Genomic DNA, 21,533 nt, shown 5'->3' on the forward strand with positions numbered 1-21,533 from the left:
CAAGCTAAATATCCCCTTCAGTTTAAAGCCTAAGCAGGCAACTCTAAAAAGAATGTGTATGAGTGTCTTGCGTGAATGTGGTGAGTGTGTTGTATTTATGTGCACTGCGTGCATGCCCGAGCCTGTGGCTGCCAGAAGAGGGTGTTGGATCCCCTGGACCTGGAATTAGCCACTATATGGGTACTTGGGGATCAGTGCTATCTTTGGAGAGATATAACCCCAGAATAACCTTGGAGAATAACCCCAGAAGAGGGTTATTAAGACAGGGAGGGTCTCAGGCTGGAGAGTTGGCTCAAGGGTTAAGAACACTGACTGCTCTTCCAGAGGTCCTGAGTTCAATTCCCAGCAACCACATGGTGGCTCACAACCATCTGTAATGGGATCCGATGCCCTCTTCTGGTGTTGTCTGAAGACAGCGACGTGCACTCATATACATCAAATAAATAAATAAATCCTAAAAAAAAAAAAAAAAAGACAGGTTCTCATGTAGCTCAGGTTGGCCTCAAACTCCATACAGAACAGAAGATGGCCTGGGGGGTCTACTATCAAAGTGCTGGCACAACGTCTCCAGAGTGCCGGGATCATAGGTAAGTACCACCGCAATAAGCTTAGACAGCAAAAGAGATCACGATTAAAGAGTTTAAGACAGGTGAGCACATTACCAACTGCATTTCTTGTGCGCCCCCCCCCACACACACACACCCAGTACTGGGACTGCAGGGACTGTAGGCAGCTTATCTGGGAGCCACACCCACAGTCCCTAGTTGACTTTTATGACTTCAGTCTACATCCCATTCTTTATGTCCACTGTCACCTTGAAAACTTTGGGGGCTGGCCCCAAATCCTGGCTTGCTATAGTGGAAGTTGGGGATAGGAGGTGTTAGGGAGGGTGAAACGAGTGGGAGGTGGGGGTCCGGGGTTCACTAAAGCAGCCAAAGATGCCTCTCCCTATGCAACAGGACAGGCCGTAAGGGATGCTCAGAGGAGGGCAGAGGCAGAATAAGTCTGGGGAAGCTGAGTGGCGTCAGCTTTCTCAAAGGATGTTTGCAGACCAACTCCCAACAGAGCAAAATATGTCCAGTTATTTCCCAGGCCCTACGTGACTGGCACCTCCTAGGTAGCACTCTAGGAATGCCTGGGAAAGTAAGGTTATAGGTGGAATTTCAATAGTCAACTAGCAGCTCTTCCTGTGTGCCTCTGATATTTACATGTATCAATTCGTTTACGACCTCCTGGGTAGAGTCCTGGAAGGGCCAAGAGGGATCTGGAGAACTGACCCTGCCCTGTGGTACAGTTCTGTGCCCCTTGTGACAGACAATGGACACTGTGGCACTGTTCATACCTAGCCTAGCCTGCAAGCAGTAGTTGCCTTCTAAGCCTGGCCCTGGGGATCTAGCCTAGAGGACAGAGAACACAGGAGATCAGGCTCACAGACCAGAAGTCTACTCCTCCGACTGGGAATGGCAGTGGTACAAGACACGTTGGCATCTCGGAGCTGCCCACAGGTGCCAGCCAGCAAGGGTCTCAGAGAGGCACCTAGAACAGACATGACAACGGTTCTGTCCCCAGCTCTAGGTCAACTTCTCAGTCCTATACTATTCCTTCTCACTGTCCACAAGCCAGGCAACTTTGAAGCACAGTTGCATAGGTCCAAAGACCCCCTGATTCCTTGGACACAGCCACCCTGCGATTGGCAAGCCCACCTTTGGACTTTACTCAGAGACCTTGCAACTCCAGCACACAGGCAGACCCTGAAAACTTGTCACCTCTAGCAAAGCCAGCCCACATGTCCTGGACTTCAGAGGATGCTAGCGGTGGTAGTCACCTATTGAGCCAGAGCACAAGAGCGACAGGGGTGGGGGTTTGAAACTTTCCGGAGGATTGCCCTGTTCACTCACTCCTAGAGAGCGAAACAAATCAGGCTTCCCGCGAAAATCTAGTCCAGGAAAAGAAACCCAGCTCCCAGGGCTGTGGCCACCCTACACTAACCCCACGCAGCGTGGCGTCCACGTGCCGGGCCCCGACCACCTCCCCAAGCCGTGGCGGGAGGCTGGAGCCTCGCAGCCCCGTCACTCCCCGCCCTCCGCCGCGGGGCCCCAGAGCCCGGCAGCCGCGTACTCACCCTCGCGGGTGGAACGGGGCGGGGCGAGGTAAATCCGCGCGCAGCTCCGATCCGTTAGGCGCCCCGACTGGCGGGGCAGCACTGGCGTAGTGGCTCCGCTCGGCCCGGTCCCTGTCCCCGGAGCGGGGCCGGCCTGGGAGCGGGCAAGTCCGCCTGAAGGGGAGGCGGGGGCCAGGGCTTGGGCGGGGGGCGGGGAAGGGGCCGGACACGCTTGCGCACACGGTCGGGAAGCCGACAGCCGCGAACGCCGCGCTGGAGGGAGGGTGCACCGAGGGAGGGAGGCAGGGTGTAGAGAAAGGAGGGGGCTGAGGAGGGAGGGAGGGCACCGAGGAGGGAGGGCACGCCGAAGGAGGGAGGACGCAGAGAAAGGAGGGAGGGCACCAAGATGGGAGGGTGGGGGCGTGAGGCTGCCAGGAGACTGGGTTTGGCGTGGAGGCCTCCGGGCCTGAAGAGAGACGGCCGGGGTACAGGAGGCTGGATCCGGTGAGGGCAAGCCCAGGGCAAGGGCTGCCTGTGAGTGGTTCTAAGATGAGTATGCCCAACATTGCCTCCAGCACTGATCCCACGCTCTCCTGGTAACAATAACCAAGAACGGCTTCTTTGCTGTCCACGCGCGGTTAAAAAAAAAAAAAAGTATCCTTTTCTCTGTACAGAAACTGAAGTACAAGAGTGGGAGTCCATCCTACCAGTATCCTCCCATGCCCTCAGAGCAGTCAGGTGACCTAAATTCACGAGCCTTTTCTCTGCCCCGGGCTGGCCAGTGAGCCCTAAACTGCCCCCTCAGAACCCTCCCTTGCATACCCTGTCTTAGCCTCGGATAACTTCTCAGTTTCCGTTCTTGCTGAAGGCGCCAGGCATCCTGTCTCCAGGGGAAACCCCTTCAAGCCTTTAACCCTGATTCCTTGGGCTCTAGAATTGCCTGGACTGAAGAACAGTGCAGAAATCACCCTCAGGATTATCCATTTCAGGAGCCAGCACAGTGTTACCCAGTTCCTAGCTTGAGTACCCTGTGGCTACAGAGTGTTAGGTCCAGTCCCCTTCCCCCGGAAGCTTACTATCTTGTTGCAGAGAAGGGGTGGGGGGTGTTGTGCTGGACTCCAAGAACCAGGCGGCAGAGGATGTGACTAAGTGTAAGATATGAATAACTGACAGTAAGGCCGAGGGTTTTAACGGAGTTTAAAGTCATCCTCAGGGAAAGCTGGAGGTCTCATGCTGGGAACCTCCAATTCACAATTCTACTCTGTAGAAACAAAACGAAGAGGCAGCCTCCAGCTTCTTCCACTAGCGACTGTTCCTAGGTGAATTATACTTTGCTCTTTGACAGCGCACCAAACCCTGGTTTTATTTGAATGGTGTCTTTGGCCCGTCACCTAGTCACTCAACAAATATTTATTACATATCATGCCCTGGTCCAGAGCGAAGTTGGGAAGAGAGAATACAATGACTATGTCTCTGTGTTTGGCAAGGAAAAAAGAAGGATCATCTTTTGCAAAAGAAAAACTGCCCCAGGAGAAAGAGCACCTGGGATATGTCTGGCAAGCTGATCCAAGAGACAGTTGCCCAGCCTCCAAACCTGGCTGAGTCTTCACCAAGCTAGGTACAAAGACAAGTTCACACTTCTTGCTAAAGGTAAAATTCTATCATAAAATTGAGCTTGATTTTTTTTTCTCCTGGAGACCTGAGTTCCAATTCTGCTTCTGCTTTTCTTTTCTTACTGGGTATGAAAAGACCAATGGAAATGACTGAACTTATTCAAAGGGCATTATTAGTATTGAACCAGACCATGGAGCTGAACATGTCCTGAAATCACCACATGCTACATATAACTACATGCTCAATAAACATGCAGATAAATGCCTTTCAAACATATAAAATGCATTCAGAAGCACAGAAGCCCAACCTCCCCGCCTACCCCAGTCCCCATCCTCTACTTTAGCTTGGTATGTGTGACTTTTTCCCTTGCACTTTCTTCCTCCACCCCCTTTATCAAAGACGATCTCACGAAGTAGTCCAGGCTGACCTGGAACTTGTGACCCTCCTGCCTCAGCCTTCTGAGAACCAAGGTTGCAGTTTCTTAACAGTACAGACAGATGCTGAGTCAGCAGCTTAGAAGCCCTGACATGGTGTGTGGAAGAGAGGGAAGGGATTCTAGTATAAAGGCATTCTTTCATCCTAGACTTCTGGGTTCCAGGTTCTTGCCAGTCCCACTGTACCCCTGGACAGGACACTACAAGTTGCTTACCACGAGTCAGGGTTGTAACAAGCTGGGCTTTGGCCTCACGGGACTATTCCTTTCCGAGGTTAGCTGTGACGAGGCGAGCCAAGGCAACCTTCAGAGTAACAGCAGTAAGTCATACTCCGCTAACAAGCAAAGCACCCCCATCCCCATCCTTTAGATTCCTCCTTTACCTTCCCTGGTCTCCTAGTTAGATGTGGCCAACACCCGACTCCTGCCTGGGACAACCCCTGGAACTTCAGAGGGGGCAGGTGTATCTGGGCCAGGGAGCCCTGTCTCCGAGGCTCCTGCTGGACAGGCAGCTACCTGACAAATGTGCCTCCTCCCACACATCTGGCTCCTGTCCCTCGAATGTGCCACGTTCACATCCTGGAGGAAGGGACAGCAAGATGCCATTTGAGGAAGAAATAAACCCAATCCAGCATCTCGGGCACTTTTAAAAATAGCAACCCCAGGATGGTATTTCAGCTATTTTTATCAGATTTATAAAGCCGGACCGTGGCGTTGAACTGTTCTCAGGGATCTCAATAGCAGGAGACATCTCTATTGTAGTGTGTAAAACCTGCAAGCAGGCCAAGGCTAAAATGCATTCCAGGACCCTTTGGGTTGGAAGAAATCCCAAGCATGTTGCTCCTGCCTGCCTTCAGAGCCCAAATCAATTAACCACAGTTTGTGGCCTTTTTCCTTAAAATCTAAGCTGGGTGGAGTGGAACATGGCTGCAATCCCAGCACTCAGAAGGCTGAGGCAGGAGACTCAGAAGTACCAGGCCAACCTAGCTTATAGACACTGTCTCAAAAACAACCGGGCACGGTGTAAAACCCAGGTGCCAGTGTGTAACACAAGTACCATTGAGGATGCTGCCGTCATGACCTAATCACTTCCCAAGGGCTCTGCCTTTAATGCTGTCCCCTGAGATGTTAGACTATTATACAGAGGCTATGGCAAGTATCTAGTCCCCAAATCTTTTAGATCACTCTCATGGCAGGAAAACAGCTAAAATTTATTAATAGTCCTATGCTTAAAAATCTTTTTTTAAAAAAATGTGTATAGGTGTTTTGCCTGCACATGTTTGTGTACCTTGTAAGTACCTGATGCCTGTGGAAGTCAGAAGAGGGCATGGGATCCCCTGGAACTGCCATGTCTGTGTGTGTGTGTATCGGGGTGCGGGGGGAGCCAAGCCCAGGAACTCTGGAAGGGCAACCAGTACTCTTAACCACTCTGTCATCTCCCCAGCCCCTTAGGAAATCCTCAAGTACCCTGTGGAGTAAACATGGCTGTGATCCCTATTTTATGAACAAAATATAAGTCGCTCCAGTGTATACTTGTTTATGGTGTGGAGTCTTAAGCTGGAGTCATTTTGCCTCCCAAAGTAGACAAACAGACTGAAGGGACAAACTAGAGGAACAGAACATTACCCATTAGGCTTGGGGAGGCAAAGTTTTACTCATGAGGATAGATTATTAAGATCTGCCCTCTTCCCTCCAATTCTCTCTTGAGGAAAAATGCTGTAATGAAACTCAATGGCAGAATACTTGCCTAGCAGGCATGAAGCCATGGTTGTTCAATCCTTTGAGCTGCAAAAATCTATAGTATTATAGTATTGTGTTACAGTATTAGTATCGATTGATAGATATATTGGGCTAGAAAGATGGCTCAATAATTAAGAACACTCACTATTAAAGGACACTGTTGAGGACTCTGGTTCAATTTCTGGCTTAACGAAATACAGTTCCAGGGGACCTGATACCCCTATTGGCCTCCATGGTCACTGCACACACATGGTACACAGACATACATGCGGGAGAAACACCCATATACAGTAAATACAAAACTTTAAAGGTATATATGAAAAGTATTTTTAAAGACTTTTCTCTTGATATTACCTAATAAAGTAGAACAAGTGTTTACATTGCACATTATAAGTAATCTAGAGGGGATAGTATAAAGGATTTGGACTGACAATATTATACCCCCTATAATGCTTGAACATCCAGAGTATGGGCCTTGGGGTGGTGTGTCCTATAATTAAAATCCCAGGTACACCAAGGTAAAGACTATTCTAGTGTTCTGGACAAGGAACTATCACAGGAGAAACGTTTTCAAATATTTGTGCGTGATTCTTGTTTCTAATCTCAGAGCTCTTTATTCAACAGGGACATGCAAAATGGAGCTTGAATATATATTCTTTCTCTTGGCCTTGTGCTGACAATTCTGCTCCATGAGAGGGCTTTGGAGAGCACAGAGAAGTTGAAGGGCCACAGCAGCCACGTGTCCTTTGCTTCTCTTCAGCCAGGTCGGAAGAGCCAACACTAGAGGCTAAAAGCCATTTGCGAAGGTGTCCCTGATTTGTCTGGGAAGGGCGACATCTGTCATTGCCCCAGCGTGCATGCGAGGATCTCATTGCCAGAGCAGGGCTGGCATTTGCAGTTTGCTCAGGGAGGACCGAGTGTAATGCATTCTGCTCAGGAAACTTGGTCCCAGGAGACAGACGTTGTGCTCTGGAGTGACAGCAGGAGGAAAGACTGAGGCAGAAATACCTCCGCCCTGCTTTGGGAACTCAGGCCCAGTTCCATTCCTGTGCTCTACACATTTGGTGAGCGTAGTTCCACAGGCCCTAGGGCAGAAGTCTCAGCTTCCCAGGGCTGATATTCACCCTGTAAGGAGGCACTGAGTGTTTGTAAAATACTGAAAGCTCCACAAAATGACTTGTTACACAAATGTAAGCCGTCACAATGTTGATTTGTCTTAAATCAGTTTTACCCAGCCAGGACCCCAGGTGTTAGGAAGTTCGAATGAATGGTAAGATGTTCTCAACTCTGTGGCCTCTCGGTTCTAAAGGAAAGGCAACAAGCCAACAGATACAGCAAGAATGAAAGGCCAAGGATGTGAGGCTACCCAGACGAGTCGTGTAGGAGTCTGTCAGTGAGGGGACCCCACAAAGACAAAAAGGGTATTGTTAGGATCTTAACACCAGATTGCAGCCAGGCCGCCTGGCAGAAACCTCAGTGAGATGAGACACTGGGGGCTCGGAGATGGGCATGGGGTGCTGGGGTCTGAGGGGAAAGCCGCAGTAAAGAGAACTGGCTGACTCTGAAGGGACCCTTGCCAGACCTTAGGCAGAGGCTGGTCCTTTCAAATACAAGAAAACTTAAGAAGCAAGGCCTGGAAGGAACCTCTGTGACACCAGGTAAGTAAGGTATATATCACTATCCCAGGGAGGCATCTCCTTGCAAAAGAAGCCAAAAGGAGGACATAATTGGCTAACAGGAATGGGGAACCAGAAAGGTTATCCAGAGCACAGGTCTATGCCCTAGGGAGGAGGAGTACCTGGCCTTCCCAGGCTTAATTACTACCCTTGCAACTATGACCCCATGACCTCACTAACCTGTCTCCATGAATAAGCAACTGTTCTTTCCCTGTAGGGGAAAACATCATCCCAACCAAGCCAGACACGGTGAGATTATAGCACGTAACAAAAGTCAGCCTGTATGTGAGCCTGAACTCACAGGCAGCACAGCTGGCATGAGCAACCGAGAGCACGCGAAGTGGTAGGAGGGTTGTGTGTTCTGGAGAGGCCTCATCTGACACCAACACCTCCTGTCCCCAGGGCTCCAGGGCACATTCAGTGCCATCTGCTTTCAAAGAAGAGGAGCAAGTGAGACCCAGGAATCTGCCCTGCAAGCTGAATGCAGCTCTAAGAAAAGATCTGTCAGCCTTCTCTCTGCAAACCCATAACGCCGCCCAGGAGAGCTTTTTCTTTCTGTTCAGGAAACCACTAGGTTTTGTGGCAGCCCATGAACAGATCTGGCTGACACTTGTAACAGATACTCCTGCTTTGGTTACCACCAGAATAACTGCAGGTCCATGTGGTGGCTGGGTATACTCCTCAACGCTGGGGTGCTTGAACTGCAGAAAAGGCTGACTTAGGACCAGGGTAGCTTTATTGTGCCTCACTTAAGACTTGCTAGGGGCTAGAGTGGCCTCAGGTTCTGACCATTCACTCCAATTCTTTTTTTTTTTTTTTTAAATAGGGAATCTCTCAGAGGCACCAAGGTCCAAGTGCTTGCCACTATAGGCAGTGACAAGGGGTCCCACTGAGGGACTCCCAAATATAATAGTTGGGCACTGAATCAAAGCTCTTAGTTCTCAGGCCAGGGGATGCAGAGTCACAGCCATCCGCCTTCCTCATGCTTTCGCCCTGGTCACTTCAGAGTCCAATGCCCTGCATCTCAGAAGAGAGCTTCCAGAACAGGGCACAATATCTTTAGCCTTCCCCTGCCCAACAGTAAACACTAGCTCTGCTCTGACAGTAGGATACAATTGTCCTTTGTGCCGGAGGGTGATCTCATGGTGCTACGTGTTCTGGTGAACAGTGGCGGATGTCACCCTTCTGTGGTAGGCTCCTGCCAGCACCATGGCTGATCATCAGCCCGTGATACCCTGACAGCCTTGAGATTCTGTGAGGCACAGCGCTGATCAGACAGTCCCCAGCCTCTCCACTGCAACCAGATCATTTTGCCCTGATGGTGTTTTAAAGTTTCTGGCTGCCCCATATGAGTTTGTTTTGTCTTTCTGCATAGATAAACTCAAGGCCAGGGTTTTGCTGACCATATAACAGAAGCAAAGGCAGGCTTTGGGGGTTTGCATCATCGGATTCTCAGGAAAATGTTGCTGATTCCAGGCATCTATCTCCAGCCCCTCAACTTATCAACAGCCTTGACACACACAGGGTGTGACCTCATTACTGGGGGTGGGGCGTGGGGGGTGAAGGAGGAAGTGGCATCTAAAACCTCCACAGACTATTTCTGGAAAGGTTTTGAATTTGGTGTTAAGGGTGGGATCAAACTTGTTCAAAAGGAGAGTTGGAGAGAGAGGAACATGGCAGTAGATTTGGAAGGAGTGTGCAGGGAATGGGGGACTTGGGACAAGGGAATCAGGTACAGAAAGCATAAGGAGATGGAGGAAGTCCTTGAACCTTCCAGGCAGCCGTGACTCACCAGCTGTGACGACGTCCAGAAACTGTTAATCTTTCCCAAAAGGTCCCCACCAGTTCTGCCAACTCCCCTCCCCCACTTGTCTTCCCGCCATCCCCTGATACACCAGGCTACACCACCAGTCCTCACCAATAAGAAAGTTCTTCATTCTCATGTGAGGAATAAACCAGTACAAAAAAACCCAGCTTACATTTGACCTTTGCTGAAAGGCCAAGAAACTACAAAATACATTTTAGGAAAATCCCTTAGAGATAAAAACCCAGCCCACACTACCCCAAGCCCAACCCACTAGTTCCCCTCTCTTCAGGCACTCAACAACTCAGGGTTGCTGGGCCTTCTGCAGGAGCTGAAGCAGGGGGTCGTCGGTCCTGAGGGCGAAAGTAAGAGTGCGCCGCTGATAATGCTTGGGGTCACACTCCAGGTTCTCGATCACTTCAGCCAGCAGGTGCGCCCTCTCCACACCTGAGCCAGGAGCCTCGAAACCCAGGGCGGTGAAATGTACATGCAGGTGGTAGTAAGAGGGCAGGTAGTGCAGGTACACACGCAGACGGTCTCCTGTTACCTGGTAGCGCTTCAGGATGGCTTCCTGGTGAGGAAAGGCAGTGATAAAAAAGGTCATGGAGCTGAGGAGCCAGCACCCCCACCCACTGACCTCCCCAGTTGGACCTTGCTACAGTTGCCCTGGGATGGCTACAAAACCAACCAGCTCTCTGCCCTACCTGCCTCAGATCTTGGTCTAAGATATTTGAAAATATGGTGACACAGCCAAGCTGAGATATTCCTCAATGGAAACGAGCCTCAGTCATTTCAAGCCTCAAAAGATGGGCTTTTTCCTTTGGGAGTGCGGGAGTCCCAGCTCCTAAGTTGGCCCAGTGTTCCAAGATTGCAGACCCGCAGTGCCTGAGCACTTGTGAAGGAGGTAGGAGGCTGTGTGGAGATGGCTGTGTTTGGAAACGCTGCCAGGAGGGCCTCCAGGAAGGGCTCTGAGACCTCCTCGGGGCTCCTTGTAGAAGAAAGCACTTGAGTTGGCCCTGGTTCCTTCTCCCCATCCACCCTGCTCAGACCTCTGTGGACTCAGAGTTTAGCCCCAAATTGTATGCTGCCTTCAGTGCTACCAATGGAGGATCAATAGCAGTAGAGTGATTGGGGGGGGGGCTGTGGGGGGCACAGCTTTCTGGGAAAAGAGTTTGGGGTAAGCCTGCCAAACTGCTGGGGCAGGTTCCTCTTTGAGAGAACACCACTCTGTGCCATGGGGGGTTTCCCAAAGGCTGCTACTTGAGAAACTAGTGGCTCCATAAAGGAAGAGGCTAGAAGGATGACAAGCAGAGAAGGTGGTTAGGGCACAGAGGTACAAGAGACAGTTATCTAGTTAGTACCCCAGCTCTGCGGAAGGGAAGAGTACTTCCTGGTTGGGCAACTTGTAACTGCTGGCCCCTGGCAGGACAGGTGTCTTTACATAGTCCAGAAAAAAGGCTGAGGTTCAGCTTGTACAGTGGTGGATTCAAAAGAGATCCCAACCAGATCCCGAGGTCTGAAAGTAAGCCATTCAAGGGCCCTGGGAAAAGACTCAAAACAGCAGGCCGACCACAGACCAAGGCTGCTAGTCAGTCTTCTCCCACCCTCTCTCTCCTGCCCTGATGGCTCCTTTCCCTATCCCATAATGTCCCAGATAGAAAGTACCTCCAGAACACTGGGTGCGGCAGAATTCAGCTGGCCTTCAGTCTAGGTGAGAAGGTATGTGCATAGACACAAGTCAAAGTCATGTGACCCATATCCAAGAAACTCATCTGACACAAGGTGGTTGTCATGAACAAGACAGGTAAATCTGGGATGGGACGGACACAAGCCTATGAGTAGAGGGGCCTACAGATGAAGGTAGGGGAGGGCAAGGAAAGGAAGGTGGAAATAGAGCTGGAGTGTCCAGCAGGACTGCCTATGAATTAACCAACTTCTCGTAGTGTTCATGACTGAAATCCAGACTGAGACGTGTGAGGAAAAAGACCCAAGGAATGTGCTACAAGTCTGGGCTTCTGCATTGTGAAGCAACTCACTTGTCCTTCTCGGAGAATGTTCCTCAGTAGTGGCAGGTGCTCTGGAGTGAGATCTCGAAGTGATCTGATACCCCGGCGATGGCAAATGGCGATCAAGTACAGGTCATCAAGCTGTGCAGAGATCACAGGACATACAAGACAATGCTAGTTTTAGCAAGGAGGCTACCAGCCAGGGCACTCCTACCCATAAGGCCAATCCAGGATACCCTACAGAGAACCAATGAGCAGGTACCATGGGTGTCTGTCTGCCCTGGATGACAAGGATTAGCTGAACAGGATTTTTGTGTATTCTTTGGAACTTGGTGTGGTGGTACACACCTGTAATCCTGGCACTCAAGCAGAAGGGCTGAGAGGTCAAAGTCACTCTGGACTATATACAGCAAGACCCTTTCTCAAAAAGAACTTAAGGAAGAAAAATACAAAACGAAATTCTCCATCTGGGAATGTCTACACACACATACACCACAGAGTGGGCAAGCTCAGATGGGCAAGCACGAAAGTCTTTGTCCTGAAGAATTTACAGTGTATGTCATTCTCCTGTGTGAAATACTGTATGCACAAAAGCCTGGAAGCTTTTTGTTTCCTTAGTGCTGAGGACGGAACCAGGGTCTTCTGCATGCCTATCAGAATCTCTACCACAAAGCTATTTCCCCATGACACACAGTGATCAGTCCACAAGAGGAAAGACAGTCCAGCTAGCTGACTGACCAGAAAGTTTTCCAAGGGAAAGCAGGGGACCTAGATCTAAGAACTATGAAGGTGAAGGTTCAAAAGGTGACAGCTCAATGTATGTGGAGTCAAAGGTGCATGCAGGGGTGTGAGGGACACATGGAGGAAGCGTCCTGGGGCCTGTCAACTATTTCTCTTCCTATCTCAGTGGTTCACAGAAGACCTTTCCTGCAGTCCTTCCTGTAAATGGAGCCTGGCTGAAAACCGGGAGGTCACAAAAAGCAAAGAACCAGTGTCAACAAGATCCTGTGCCAGAGAGCAAATGAACTCTTTCTCTTGCCCGGAAATCCCTCCCACGCCCTCCCTGCTCCCCAAACCTTGGCCTTGCTCCGTCATCACACCCATGTGCCAGGCTGCGGAGACAAATCCAGACAGAATACAGCAGCCCCTAGTCCTGAGGTCTGACCTGCTAGATTCCTCAAGGAGATAAATTTGGGGACCATGAGTCACCCAGCCAAATCCCCAAGAGCCCTAATGTAAGAACTGGGAATGAGAGCATCCCTCTGGCCTCTGGTGTCCAAGGATGTCATTCTTTGTGTGGTAGTCATTCTTCCCACCAGAGTTAGAGGAACCTGGGCTCTGCCCCACAGCTGCTGTCCGAGCTGTGCCCACCAGGCCTTTCTTTTACAAGTCCCACCTGGATTCTCCTTTCTCGTCTTGTGCCCAGGTAACGTACTGACTTAGTCCAAAGGGAAACCGGGAAATAAGAGGGCTTGATTTGGGGCATATGTTTTGGCTGTAGGATGCGTCACTATCACAGGACACTCAAAAGCATTTGTTTTCACTGTCCGTGAACAAATCCCAAACACCACACTAAATGGTACGTCCTGCTCCACTGGCATGGAATGAGACGGGGAGCCTGCTGCTGTCGGCTCACAGGCTGGGTGAGAGAAGGGACCATTCTTTGATGTTAGACATGAGGAAAGGATTTCTGCAGGCAGCCAAAGATCCTCCTGGCACAGAGAGAACAGAGCTGAAAAAGGAGCCAAGGCTTGAGACCGATACTCCATTAGGTGGCTTATCGGTCGCTCTAGGAAGACGTTTTATAAAGCAGGATAAAAAAATAAACTAAGTTTTCTGGGAATGGCAGGAGTTAAACTCCTAGGGACTTGAAGGAACGATTCCTGGTCTGAGAACTTTGAGCCAAAGAGCTTAAGCTGTGTGAACTGAAAATGCACTGTGTGTTCACGCGTAAATATTTAGATCCACAATATATAAGGAACACTTCTGGAAGCTAAGATGTAGCAGTGGTTTCTGAAGAGGGGATCTGAAGAATGTGGGGTGAGGGAAGCTACTCTTCCTATGCAGCCTTTGTATTAGATCTACTTTAACTATGGGCAAGCAATGACAAAAAAGGGAAAACATACAGGCCATCTCTTGATAGAACTGAGGAAGTCAGGTACGGTGGCACACATCTCAGGAGGGCTGAGGTTAGACTGGGCTACAGAGCAAGACCCTGTGTCAACGGAACAAACCAAGGAGCAGGGGAAGCATGACCTAGGAAGGAATAAACTCTAAACATTAGACACTTGCTACTTATTTGTTGAATGGATGAAAGGAAGAACAAATGAATGTACAGGGCCACCAGTTTGGGGATAATAAATGCATACTTCTAAGGCTAGAGAGACAGCTCATGGCTGGAGCTCTTGCCTAATATGCTTGGCACCTTACATTTGAGCCTTAGCAGAAAGAGGAAGAAGAAAGGGAGAACAATGTTTCCAGGAGGGGTGGAGAGCAAGACTGAAGAGTGCCAGGAAAGCTCCTTAAAGCTGCAGTTTTTCCATCTCCTTGATCCCTGCCTTGACCCTCAACCCAGTACAAGAATCAGAAGCTTAGATATGCTGTCAACTTCTAAAGGGACAATGCAATTCACTGCTGTCACAAGTCAAGGAGCTGAGGTACTGAATAAAATAGGACTCTCTGAGATCCCCTAGGCTGCAATCTGCAGTCACAAGCATTTCCATCTCAGGAGGCAGTCCTTCCTGTCCACACCTACTTCCCATGAGCAATTAGGCTTTAACACAGAATTTCCAGGTGCCGGGCTGCCCGAGGGGACACAGCTTTTTGCCCATAAAGCCAAGGAGGCAAACATCACCCCCATGATGCCTTTTGGCTAAGAGCAGTGAGGAGAGGCCTTAGGTTGACCCATGGAAGCAAACGTGGCTGCCTACAACAGCTAGGCACTGTCAGCTGGAGGAGCTCAGGCCATTCCTTGCTGGAAAATAGTAATCAGAGCTATAAGGGAGCAGGGCATGGGAGTTGAGAGGTCCGAGTGCTCTAGCACCTGGTCTTTACCTGCTGCTGGTTCCATTTGAGGTCTGGGATGAGGACAAAGCCATCAGAAGGATCTGGGTTCTCAAAGACAATCCGGTCAGCTTCGGCCTTCTTGTCAAGAATGTTATATACCCACTGGAAGGAGAGAAAAAGAGTTTACAAATCTACTTACACTGACTGGAACCTTCCAAGAGAACTGGTCCAGCTATAAATGGACACAAACTCAACATGGACACTCACTGGCTTTGGAAGACTCTCCACTTCTACCATAGCTGACGCCTTATCACTGTCCTCATACAGGCCTTTGAGCTCACAGAGGGCTGGGCCCTTTAGGTTTCTATCTCATGCTCAACATAGACACACACACACCCTGCTTGCCCTGTATTAACCTCTAGTGTCTAACAAGGCAGGGGAGATGAGGACTTTGAGGAGGACAAGGGCACAGAAGCTTCTTTCTGCAATGGCGGACACCCACAGTACAGTAACCCTCTGGTTCTACAGGCAGTGAGTGTGAGAGAACCAGCATGTGGAGTTTGATATGCTATGTAGCAGAAGGCCTTGCAGCAGCAGGCCTTGCTGACAGGCCCCACAAGTCAAAGCAACACAGAAAGCCACACAGGCAGAAGAGGTCTCAGTAACACGGTCACAGGACCTCGAGGCCTCTTACCACCTTCTGATTGGCAGCTGGCAATCTTTGGAGGCCCCTTCCCCAGTCCTGAACAGACTCCAAGATCATCACTGTACAGATACACCCGAGGGACCTCTGTGAGGAAGCCAGGCTTTAAGGAGGTTAGGCTGAGGTGCTCCCAAGCTCTCAGCATCAAGAGCCCAGATGCCTCTGGTTTTTCTCCATTTCCCCAGCTTCGAGAGCCAATTCCACCCAGGAGTGCACCATGTCCAAAAGACAGAGCTGCTGGGGGATGGAATGGAATGAGCAGCTGGGGCCACACCATTATCTCCTCTTCAAGTCAGAAGGATTTCCATGCTCTTGGATAGAGGAAGGAAGGCACTGCAATCCTCTTCCCACTCTAAGAAGTGCTGGCACAGGCAGTGTCCCCAAAGGCCAGAAGCAAGGGCCTGCCTGCAGGTTGGGAGTAGAGGATATCTGCTAAGAATATCTTGGCTTCTGGGCTCCCAACAATTACTCGAGGAGACACTTCAGTCCAGAGGGTCTGCCAACTCCACAACCAGTTTGCAGGACAGACCAATGAGTCAAGGGGCCTCCCTAGGACAACATGGTCTGTCCTAGGGAGAACACTTACCTGTGAAGGGTACTTCACACAGCAGGGTGCTCCCTCCGGACCCCCAGAGGGTTAGACACAAGCCACACCCAAACACCTGTTTCCATATATTTCCTTTTATTAACACTATTTCCTTTATGAAGCAGGAAAGAAAAGTATAGTGACTGACTTTTCACTCGGGCAGAAAACATCAGTAAACAGCCTCCCAGCTGTGATTTTTCAAGAGGAAAAAGGGGAGGTCTATGTCAGAATGGGCTAGGACACAGTGGTATGTTTTGATTGGCTATGTTAATTACGGTATCAAAAAGGGGGGGGGGTCTTTGATATGTGGATCTTGGTGGTCAGCCTCAGGAGAAGGAAGTGTCCAAATGGTGGCTAACTTTAGGGATGTGATCTCTGGTTTACAAGGGAGAGAGGCTAAGGCCTGCCACTGCCAAGTTCTCCATGCCCTAGCCTGCTAGAACTCTTCAACTTGGGGATGGATTCTTCACAAAGTACCTGAGGCTGAGTCACACACAAGCTAGTGGGCTAAGCTTCTTCCAGAGCATTTCCCCTGCCACCAGAGACATCTTTGGGCATGTGCTAGTAGAGGAAAAAGAGCCAGCAAAGCTGACTGAAGTCTCCCAGAAATGGAGGAGAGAGACTGACTCTCTTCTACCATGGAGAGTCCTGGGGCGCCGCACGCCTGGACTGCCAGATTATCCCTTGCCCAGAGGCACACGGTTCCCACTGGAGGGCAACGCACACAGTCACAAAGCGTGAATGAGCTCTGGGGCATGACAGCACCACCTTAGCTCATCCCTGACTTGCTTGCACCATGGGCAAGCAACTAAATCCACTTTCCCAAAACAGTCTCTGTGCATGCCCATAAGAACTATCCCAGAGCCTGCTTGATGGAGGCACCCAAGAACAGCAGCAGCGCAGAGACAACAATGGGACAGTTTAATGGAGGAGGCAAAGTGAGAAAGGGGTTAGTTGGAGGATGAGCGGCCATGGGCATGTGTAAGGACAGCACGAGCTGTCCCACACTTGTGTTGCTCTATGGGACAGTTTGCAAGTGAGGAAGAAACAGTGTAAGGAAGTGCAGGCAAGCCCATACAATTCCAAGCCTAGGAGCCGGGGCATAGCATATCCTGCCTCCTGGGGAGAGCCAGGCCAGGGGACAGGAACCTGCATCCACAGGAATTCTCATGGCCAGCAGCCAGAGAAGACAGGCTGGGAAAGAAGGGAACGAAATTCACACTAAATTCACACAAATAACACAGGGCCAGGGAGTGGGAGGGCTGCCCTTGAAAGCCGATACTGGTGGGCAGTGCTTTCTAGAATCCATGGAACTATGGTGCGACAGGGCAACAACTTGTAAGTCCTCTTTCCTCCCTGGACTTCACATGCAACATCTGGTCCCTTGCCACCCTCCCTCCATTCTTCACGCTACGTACATCCCCAGTCCTCCTCTGACCATGCTTTCCCTCCTGTCTGTGCTATCCAGGTCTGCACCACACACTTCTTCCCCATTCCTCTGTGCTATCTGAGTATGCTAATGCAGCTCCACTTGGAATCCTTTTCTGTGCTGGCACAGCAGTGGGCACATGATAAATGAGATGCCTCTCAGTTCTCACACACCTAACACAGAGGAGCTGTGAGTCACAATTTCCAGGCAGGGAAACCTCTTCTCAGGGGTTGAGGAAAATGCCCCACTGCTCTTGGCCAGAGGAATGAGAATCCAAACACTAGCAGATGCAGAAGCTGGATGTGACCGATTACAGATGGGCAATTTAACCAGATGACCTTGAAGGCTTCAGGTCCAGACACACCACTGCCACTTCCTGTCCTTACTGGATTTTTTTTTCTATTTTTATTAAATTGGGTATTATTTACATTTCAAATGTTATTCCGTTTCCTATCCATCAGCCCCCTAGCCCCTCCCCCTCCCCTTCTATATGGGTGTTCCCATCCCCATCCACCCCCTATTACCACCCCCCCAACAATCACCTACAATGGGGGTCCAGCCTTGGCAGGATCAAGGGCTTCCCCTTCTACTGGTGCCCCAACAAGGCTGTTCACTGCTACCTATCCAGGGTCAGTCCATGTCTAGTCTTTGGGTAGTGGTTTAGTCCCTGGAAGCTCTGGATGGTTGGCACTGTGCTTCTTATGGGGTCGAAAGCCCCTTTAGCTCCTTCAGTCCTTTCTCTAATTCCTCCAATGGGGGTCCTGTTCTCAGTTCAGTGTTTTGCTGCTGGTGTTCGCCTCTGTATTTGACATGCTCTGGCTGAGCCTCTCAGGAGAGATCTATCTATATCCAGTTCCTGTCAGCATGCACTTCTTAGCTTCATCCATCTTATCTAGTTTTGGTTGCTGTATATATATGGGCCACATGTGGGGCAGGCTCTGAATGGGTGTTCCTTCGGTCTCTGCTCTAAACTTTGCCTCCCTACCCCCTCCTATGGATATTTTTGTTTCCCTTTTAAAGAAGGAGTAAAGCATCCGCATTTTGATCATCCTTGAGTTTCATGTGGTCTGTGCATCTTGGGTAATTGGATGTTTTACTAGGAAGTTACATCTACTTCAAATTTTAGGAACCAGACAGAGTAGCTTGCTAAGAACCCAGATGCTGGAATTAGATGGCGTGGTTTTCTGTCATGAAAATTTGAGATAATGTATGTAAAATGCCTACAACAGTTCCTGGCACCTAGGATGTGCGAAATAAACCCCAAACTGAGCATGCTGTCTTCCTGAACATAAGCTTCCCTCCCATAGTGGTCAACATTCTGCCCTCATTAAAGAAGGCCCCACTGTCGACTCTTCACTCTGGGAGGACCCAGAGTCAGCCCACAGTCCTTCCTCTCTGCATCACCACTGTGAGCCCTGAGACCCAGCTGGGGCCTCCTCCTGAGTGGCTCCTTGTCCTTCCCTGCTTTGGACCCATGCTGGTTTCTAGTCCTGCTCCATTTGCACTTGTTAAATTTGATCATGCTATCCACATCCTTAGAAACATCACAGATATTTAGAGTTGGGAAAATGGCTCAGGAGATAAAGCACTGGCCACATAAGCAGAAGGGCCAACCAGAGTTCGGATCCCTAGGGTCCGCATCAAAAAGTGGCTGGTAGTGATCTACCTCAGTGCCCAGGAGGCAGAGGTCGGGAATCCCCAGGGCAGGCTGGCCAGCTACCCTAGCTGAATCTACACGCTCTCAGTTCAGTAAATGAAGTGGAGAACGGTGGGGGCAGACAACCAACATCAACCTCTGGCCTCCATGAGTACAGGAAGCATGTGCACCTGCATAGATCCAAACGTGTATACAGACATGCACCCACACCACACGCCTATATACATGGCAGGAAAAGAGAATAAACAGCACAGAATAATAAATAATAAATGTACATGTAGGGCTGCCAAGACGGCTTGTAGATAAGGACACTTCTTGCCGGGCTTGATGACCCGAGTCCGATCCCCAAAACACACAAGTAATCCTCTGACCTCCACCTGTACACTATGGTGCATGTCTCTGTGCACACACATAAACACAAACAAAAATAAAAATGTGAAAAATTCTATTCGGAAAATAAGAAGCATAAGCCCCAGTTTTAGTCCTTAAAGGGCCAGGCAGTAGATACAAAACAGTCTGCTGCTATTTTTTTTTTTTTTTTTTTGGTTCTTTTTTTCGGAGCTGGGGACCGAACCCAGGGCCTTGCGCTTCCTAGGTAAGCGCTCTACCACTGAGCTAAATCCCCAGCCCCTCTGCTGCTATTTTTAAGAATGTCCTCCAGTGCCTGTGAACTTCCAGTCTCCTGAACACGGTCCACAGACCTCCTCTAGGCCACCCAGGGCCATTCCCACTGAGCCCTGGGTTACCTACCGGTGCCTAGTCACATCAATACCACTTCTATATATCCCCTGGAGCGCAAGAGAAGGATTTCGTCTCTCTGACTCCAAGTCTACAGTGGTTCCTCTCACCGCATCACCACTATGCTCACACCAATGGGCCTGTGTCGTTATCACAGGTATCTATCTCCATGTCCATCTTCCCTGAATGTGTGGACATTAGCAAGAGTTTGTCAACTGGAGCCTGCTTAAAGCCCTGTACAGCAGATACTCAGTAATGAAGAGACTGCTACCAGTTATGCTAGAAACTTGTGTCAATCAGATATGAAAGAAAGGAGTTCTGAGGAATTCCTTCTGTTTACAAGTAGAACTGGGTAATGGTGCACAGTGAGGTAGTTACATGACTCACGTCAACTAGACGAGGGCCTCTCCTCTGGAAACCCAGATATGGACAAACAGCCCCACAGAAAATAGGTTCTAGAAGGTCCCTCTAGGATCCTACACAAAGTTATCTAGGAATGTAGAGGCACTTCCTTTCCACAAGACGGAACAAGTGCCAGCCCCAAGAAAGGGACTGGGGATGTACAGATTCTAGTAGAATGCCTGCCTAGCAGGAATGAGGCCCCATGTTTAATCCCCAATACCATGTCCACTGAGTGTGATAATATACTTCTGTGACCCTAGCATTTGGGGAAAGGGGCAAAAAGATCAGAAATTCAAGGTCATCTTCTGCTACCTAGGGAGTGTGCTGCCCACCTGAGCTAAATGAGACTTTGTGTGGTTGTTACTTTTATGTATCAACTTGACACAACAAATACATCACCTAGGGAGAGAGAGAGTCTCCACCAGGCCTGCCTGTAGCAGCTGTTTCTCAGCCTCTTTGGAGGTGGAGTGACCCTTCCGTAGGGGTCACATCTCAGTTACTTACAATTCACAACAATAGCAAAGTCACAATTATGAAGTGGCAGCCAGGTAATGTTATGGCTGGGGGGTCGCCACACATGAGGAGCATTAAGGGATCACAGAATTAGGAAGGTTGAGAACCACTGCTGTAGGGAATTGTCTTAAGTGATTTCCTTGATGTGGGAAGACTCAGACTGGATGTGGGCCGCGCCGTTCCCTGGGTTGGGGCCCTGGCCTGAGCTAAAGCTGCGAAAGCCAGCTGAGCAGTAAGGATGCGTGTACTCACTCTCTCCGCTCTTACCTGTGGATGTGGCTTCTGACACTGTGACTTCCCCACAGTGATGAGATGTGGGGGAGCCGTGAATCTGGAATTGTGAGCTAAAATAACCCCCACCCCAGGTCGCTTTTTATCAAGATATTTTAATCCCAGCAACTGAAATGAAACTAGGACACCTTACCTCGAAATTTACAAAAGAGTGGAGAAAATAAAAGACCTTGAGCCAAAGCAGTCTGTGAGCAAATGCTGAGCTGGTGGCACTGGCTGGACCGTCCAGTCTTATATGGGAAAGACGGCTGTCAGCACAAGGCCTCCTACAGGGACAATGTTCCTCAGGCACAGACAGTCCCCCCACCCCAGTTCTGTTACAACTGATAGAACAGCACCCCCACACTTCTGAACTAAAGAGGAATGGCTGCGAGTGTCCCACACAAGAATATTCTTTTTACCATGTGCCCTGAGTCTGGAGAGTGTATAAAAAAGGCCCAAAGAGAACGCCAGTGAGCAACAGTGAGGAGACACCGAAGCCAGTGAGTGGGCAGGGAAGTAACTCATCCATACGCATCAATCATATTTAACTGTGAGTAGCCACGTGGGGCTAATTCCAGCCAGAGGCTCTGGTTGGCACTGGGCCTAAACCCAAAGAACTGCCAGGATGTCTGAGCTAAGCATCCTGTAAAGAGTACTCTGCTGTCACCTTTGTATACACAGGTCTGTACTAAACACACACTGGGGACCACAGAATACAGCCTGCTGTGGACAGAACACAGGGAAGTGAGTGACAGGAAGTGTTTGCTCTGAGACTTATCTCCTGCAGCTGGATTGCTACAGGAAAGACTAGGGAGATAAGATGCTGGATCAAGGTCATTAAACCCAGCAGAA

The 21,533-nt window shown here is 49.8% G+C and overlaps 2 protein-coding genes and 1 long non-coding RNA gene across 9 annotated transcripts in view; 1 reads left to right on the forward strand and 2 right to left on the reverse strand.

The window, feature by feature from the left end:
* The window catches only part of St3gal4 (ST3 beta-galactoside alpha-2,3-sialyltransferase 4), a 49,649-nt gene extending 46,522 nt beyond the window's left edge, over window positions 1-3,127 (reverse strand). For 2 of the 7 annotated variants that reach the window (XM_063265739.1, XM_063265738.1), the window contains exon 1: window positions 2,123-2,750. The gene's annotated coding sequence lies outside the window, so the exon portion shown is untranslated. Of the gene's footprint in view, window positions 1-1,435; window positions 1,537-2,122; window positions 2,751-2,923 lie in introns of those variants that run through there. The other 5 variants (NM_001393866.1, NM_203337.3, XM_063265736.1 and 2 more) reach the window with 4 other exon arrangements.
* On the forward strand, window positions 2,884-8,851 carry LOC134480156 (uncharacterized). Its single transcript, XR_010054349.1, has 2 exons — window positions 2,884-3,751; window positions 4,314-8,851. It is a non-coding gene; the product is annotated as an uncharacterized LOC134480156 (long non-coding RNA).
* Window positions 8,852-9,475: 624 nt separating this feature from the next.
* Dcps (decapping enzyme, scavenger) overlaps window positions 9,476-21,533 on the reverse strand; it is a 52,716-nt gene continuing 40,658 nt past the window's right edge. Inside the window, exons 4-6 of the mRNA NM_153302.2 lie at window positions 14,429-14,542; window positions 11,405-11,515; window positions 9,476-9,939 (exon numbers count right to left, since the gene is read on the reverse strand). Of these exons, the coding sequence (NP_695214.2) occupies window positions 9,673-9,939; window positions 11,405-11,515; window positions 14,429-14,542 (492 nt within the window). The 3' untranslated portion in view covers window positions 9,476-9,672. The remainder of the gene's footprint in view (window positions 9,940-11,404; window positions 11,516-14,428; window positions 14,543-21,533) is intronic.

This window comes from Rattus norvegicus, chromosome 8 (assembly GCF_036323735.1).
Source record: "Rattus norvegicus strain BN/NHsdMcwi chromosome 8, GRCr8, whole genome shotgun sequence".
Taxonomy (NCBI): Eukaryota; Metazoa; Chordata; class Mammalia; order Rodentia; family Muridae; genus Rattus; species Rattus norvegicus.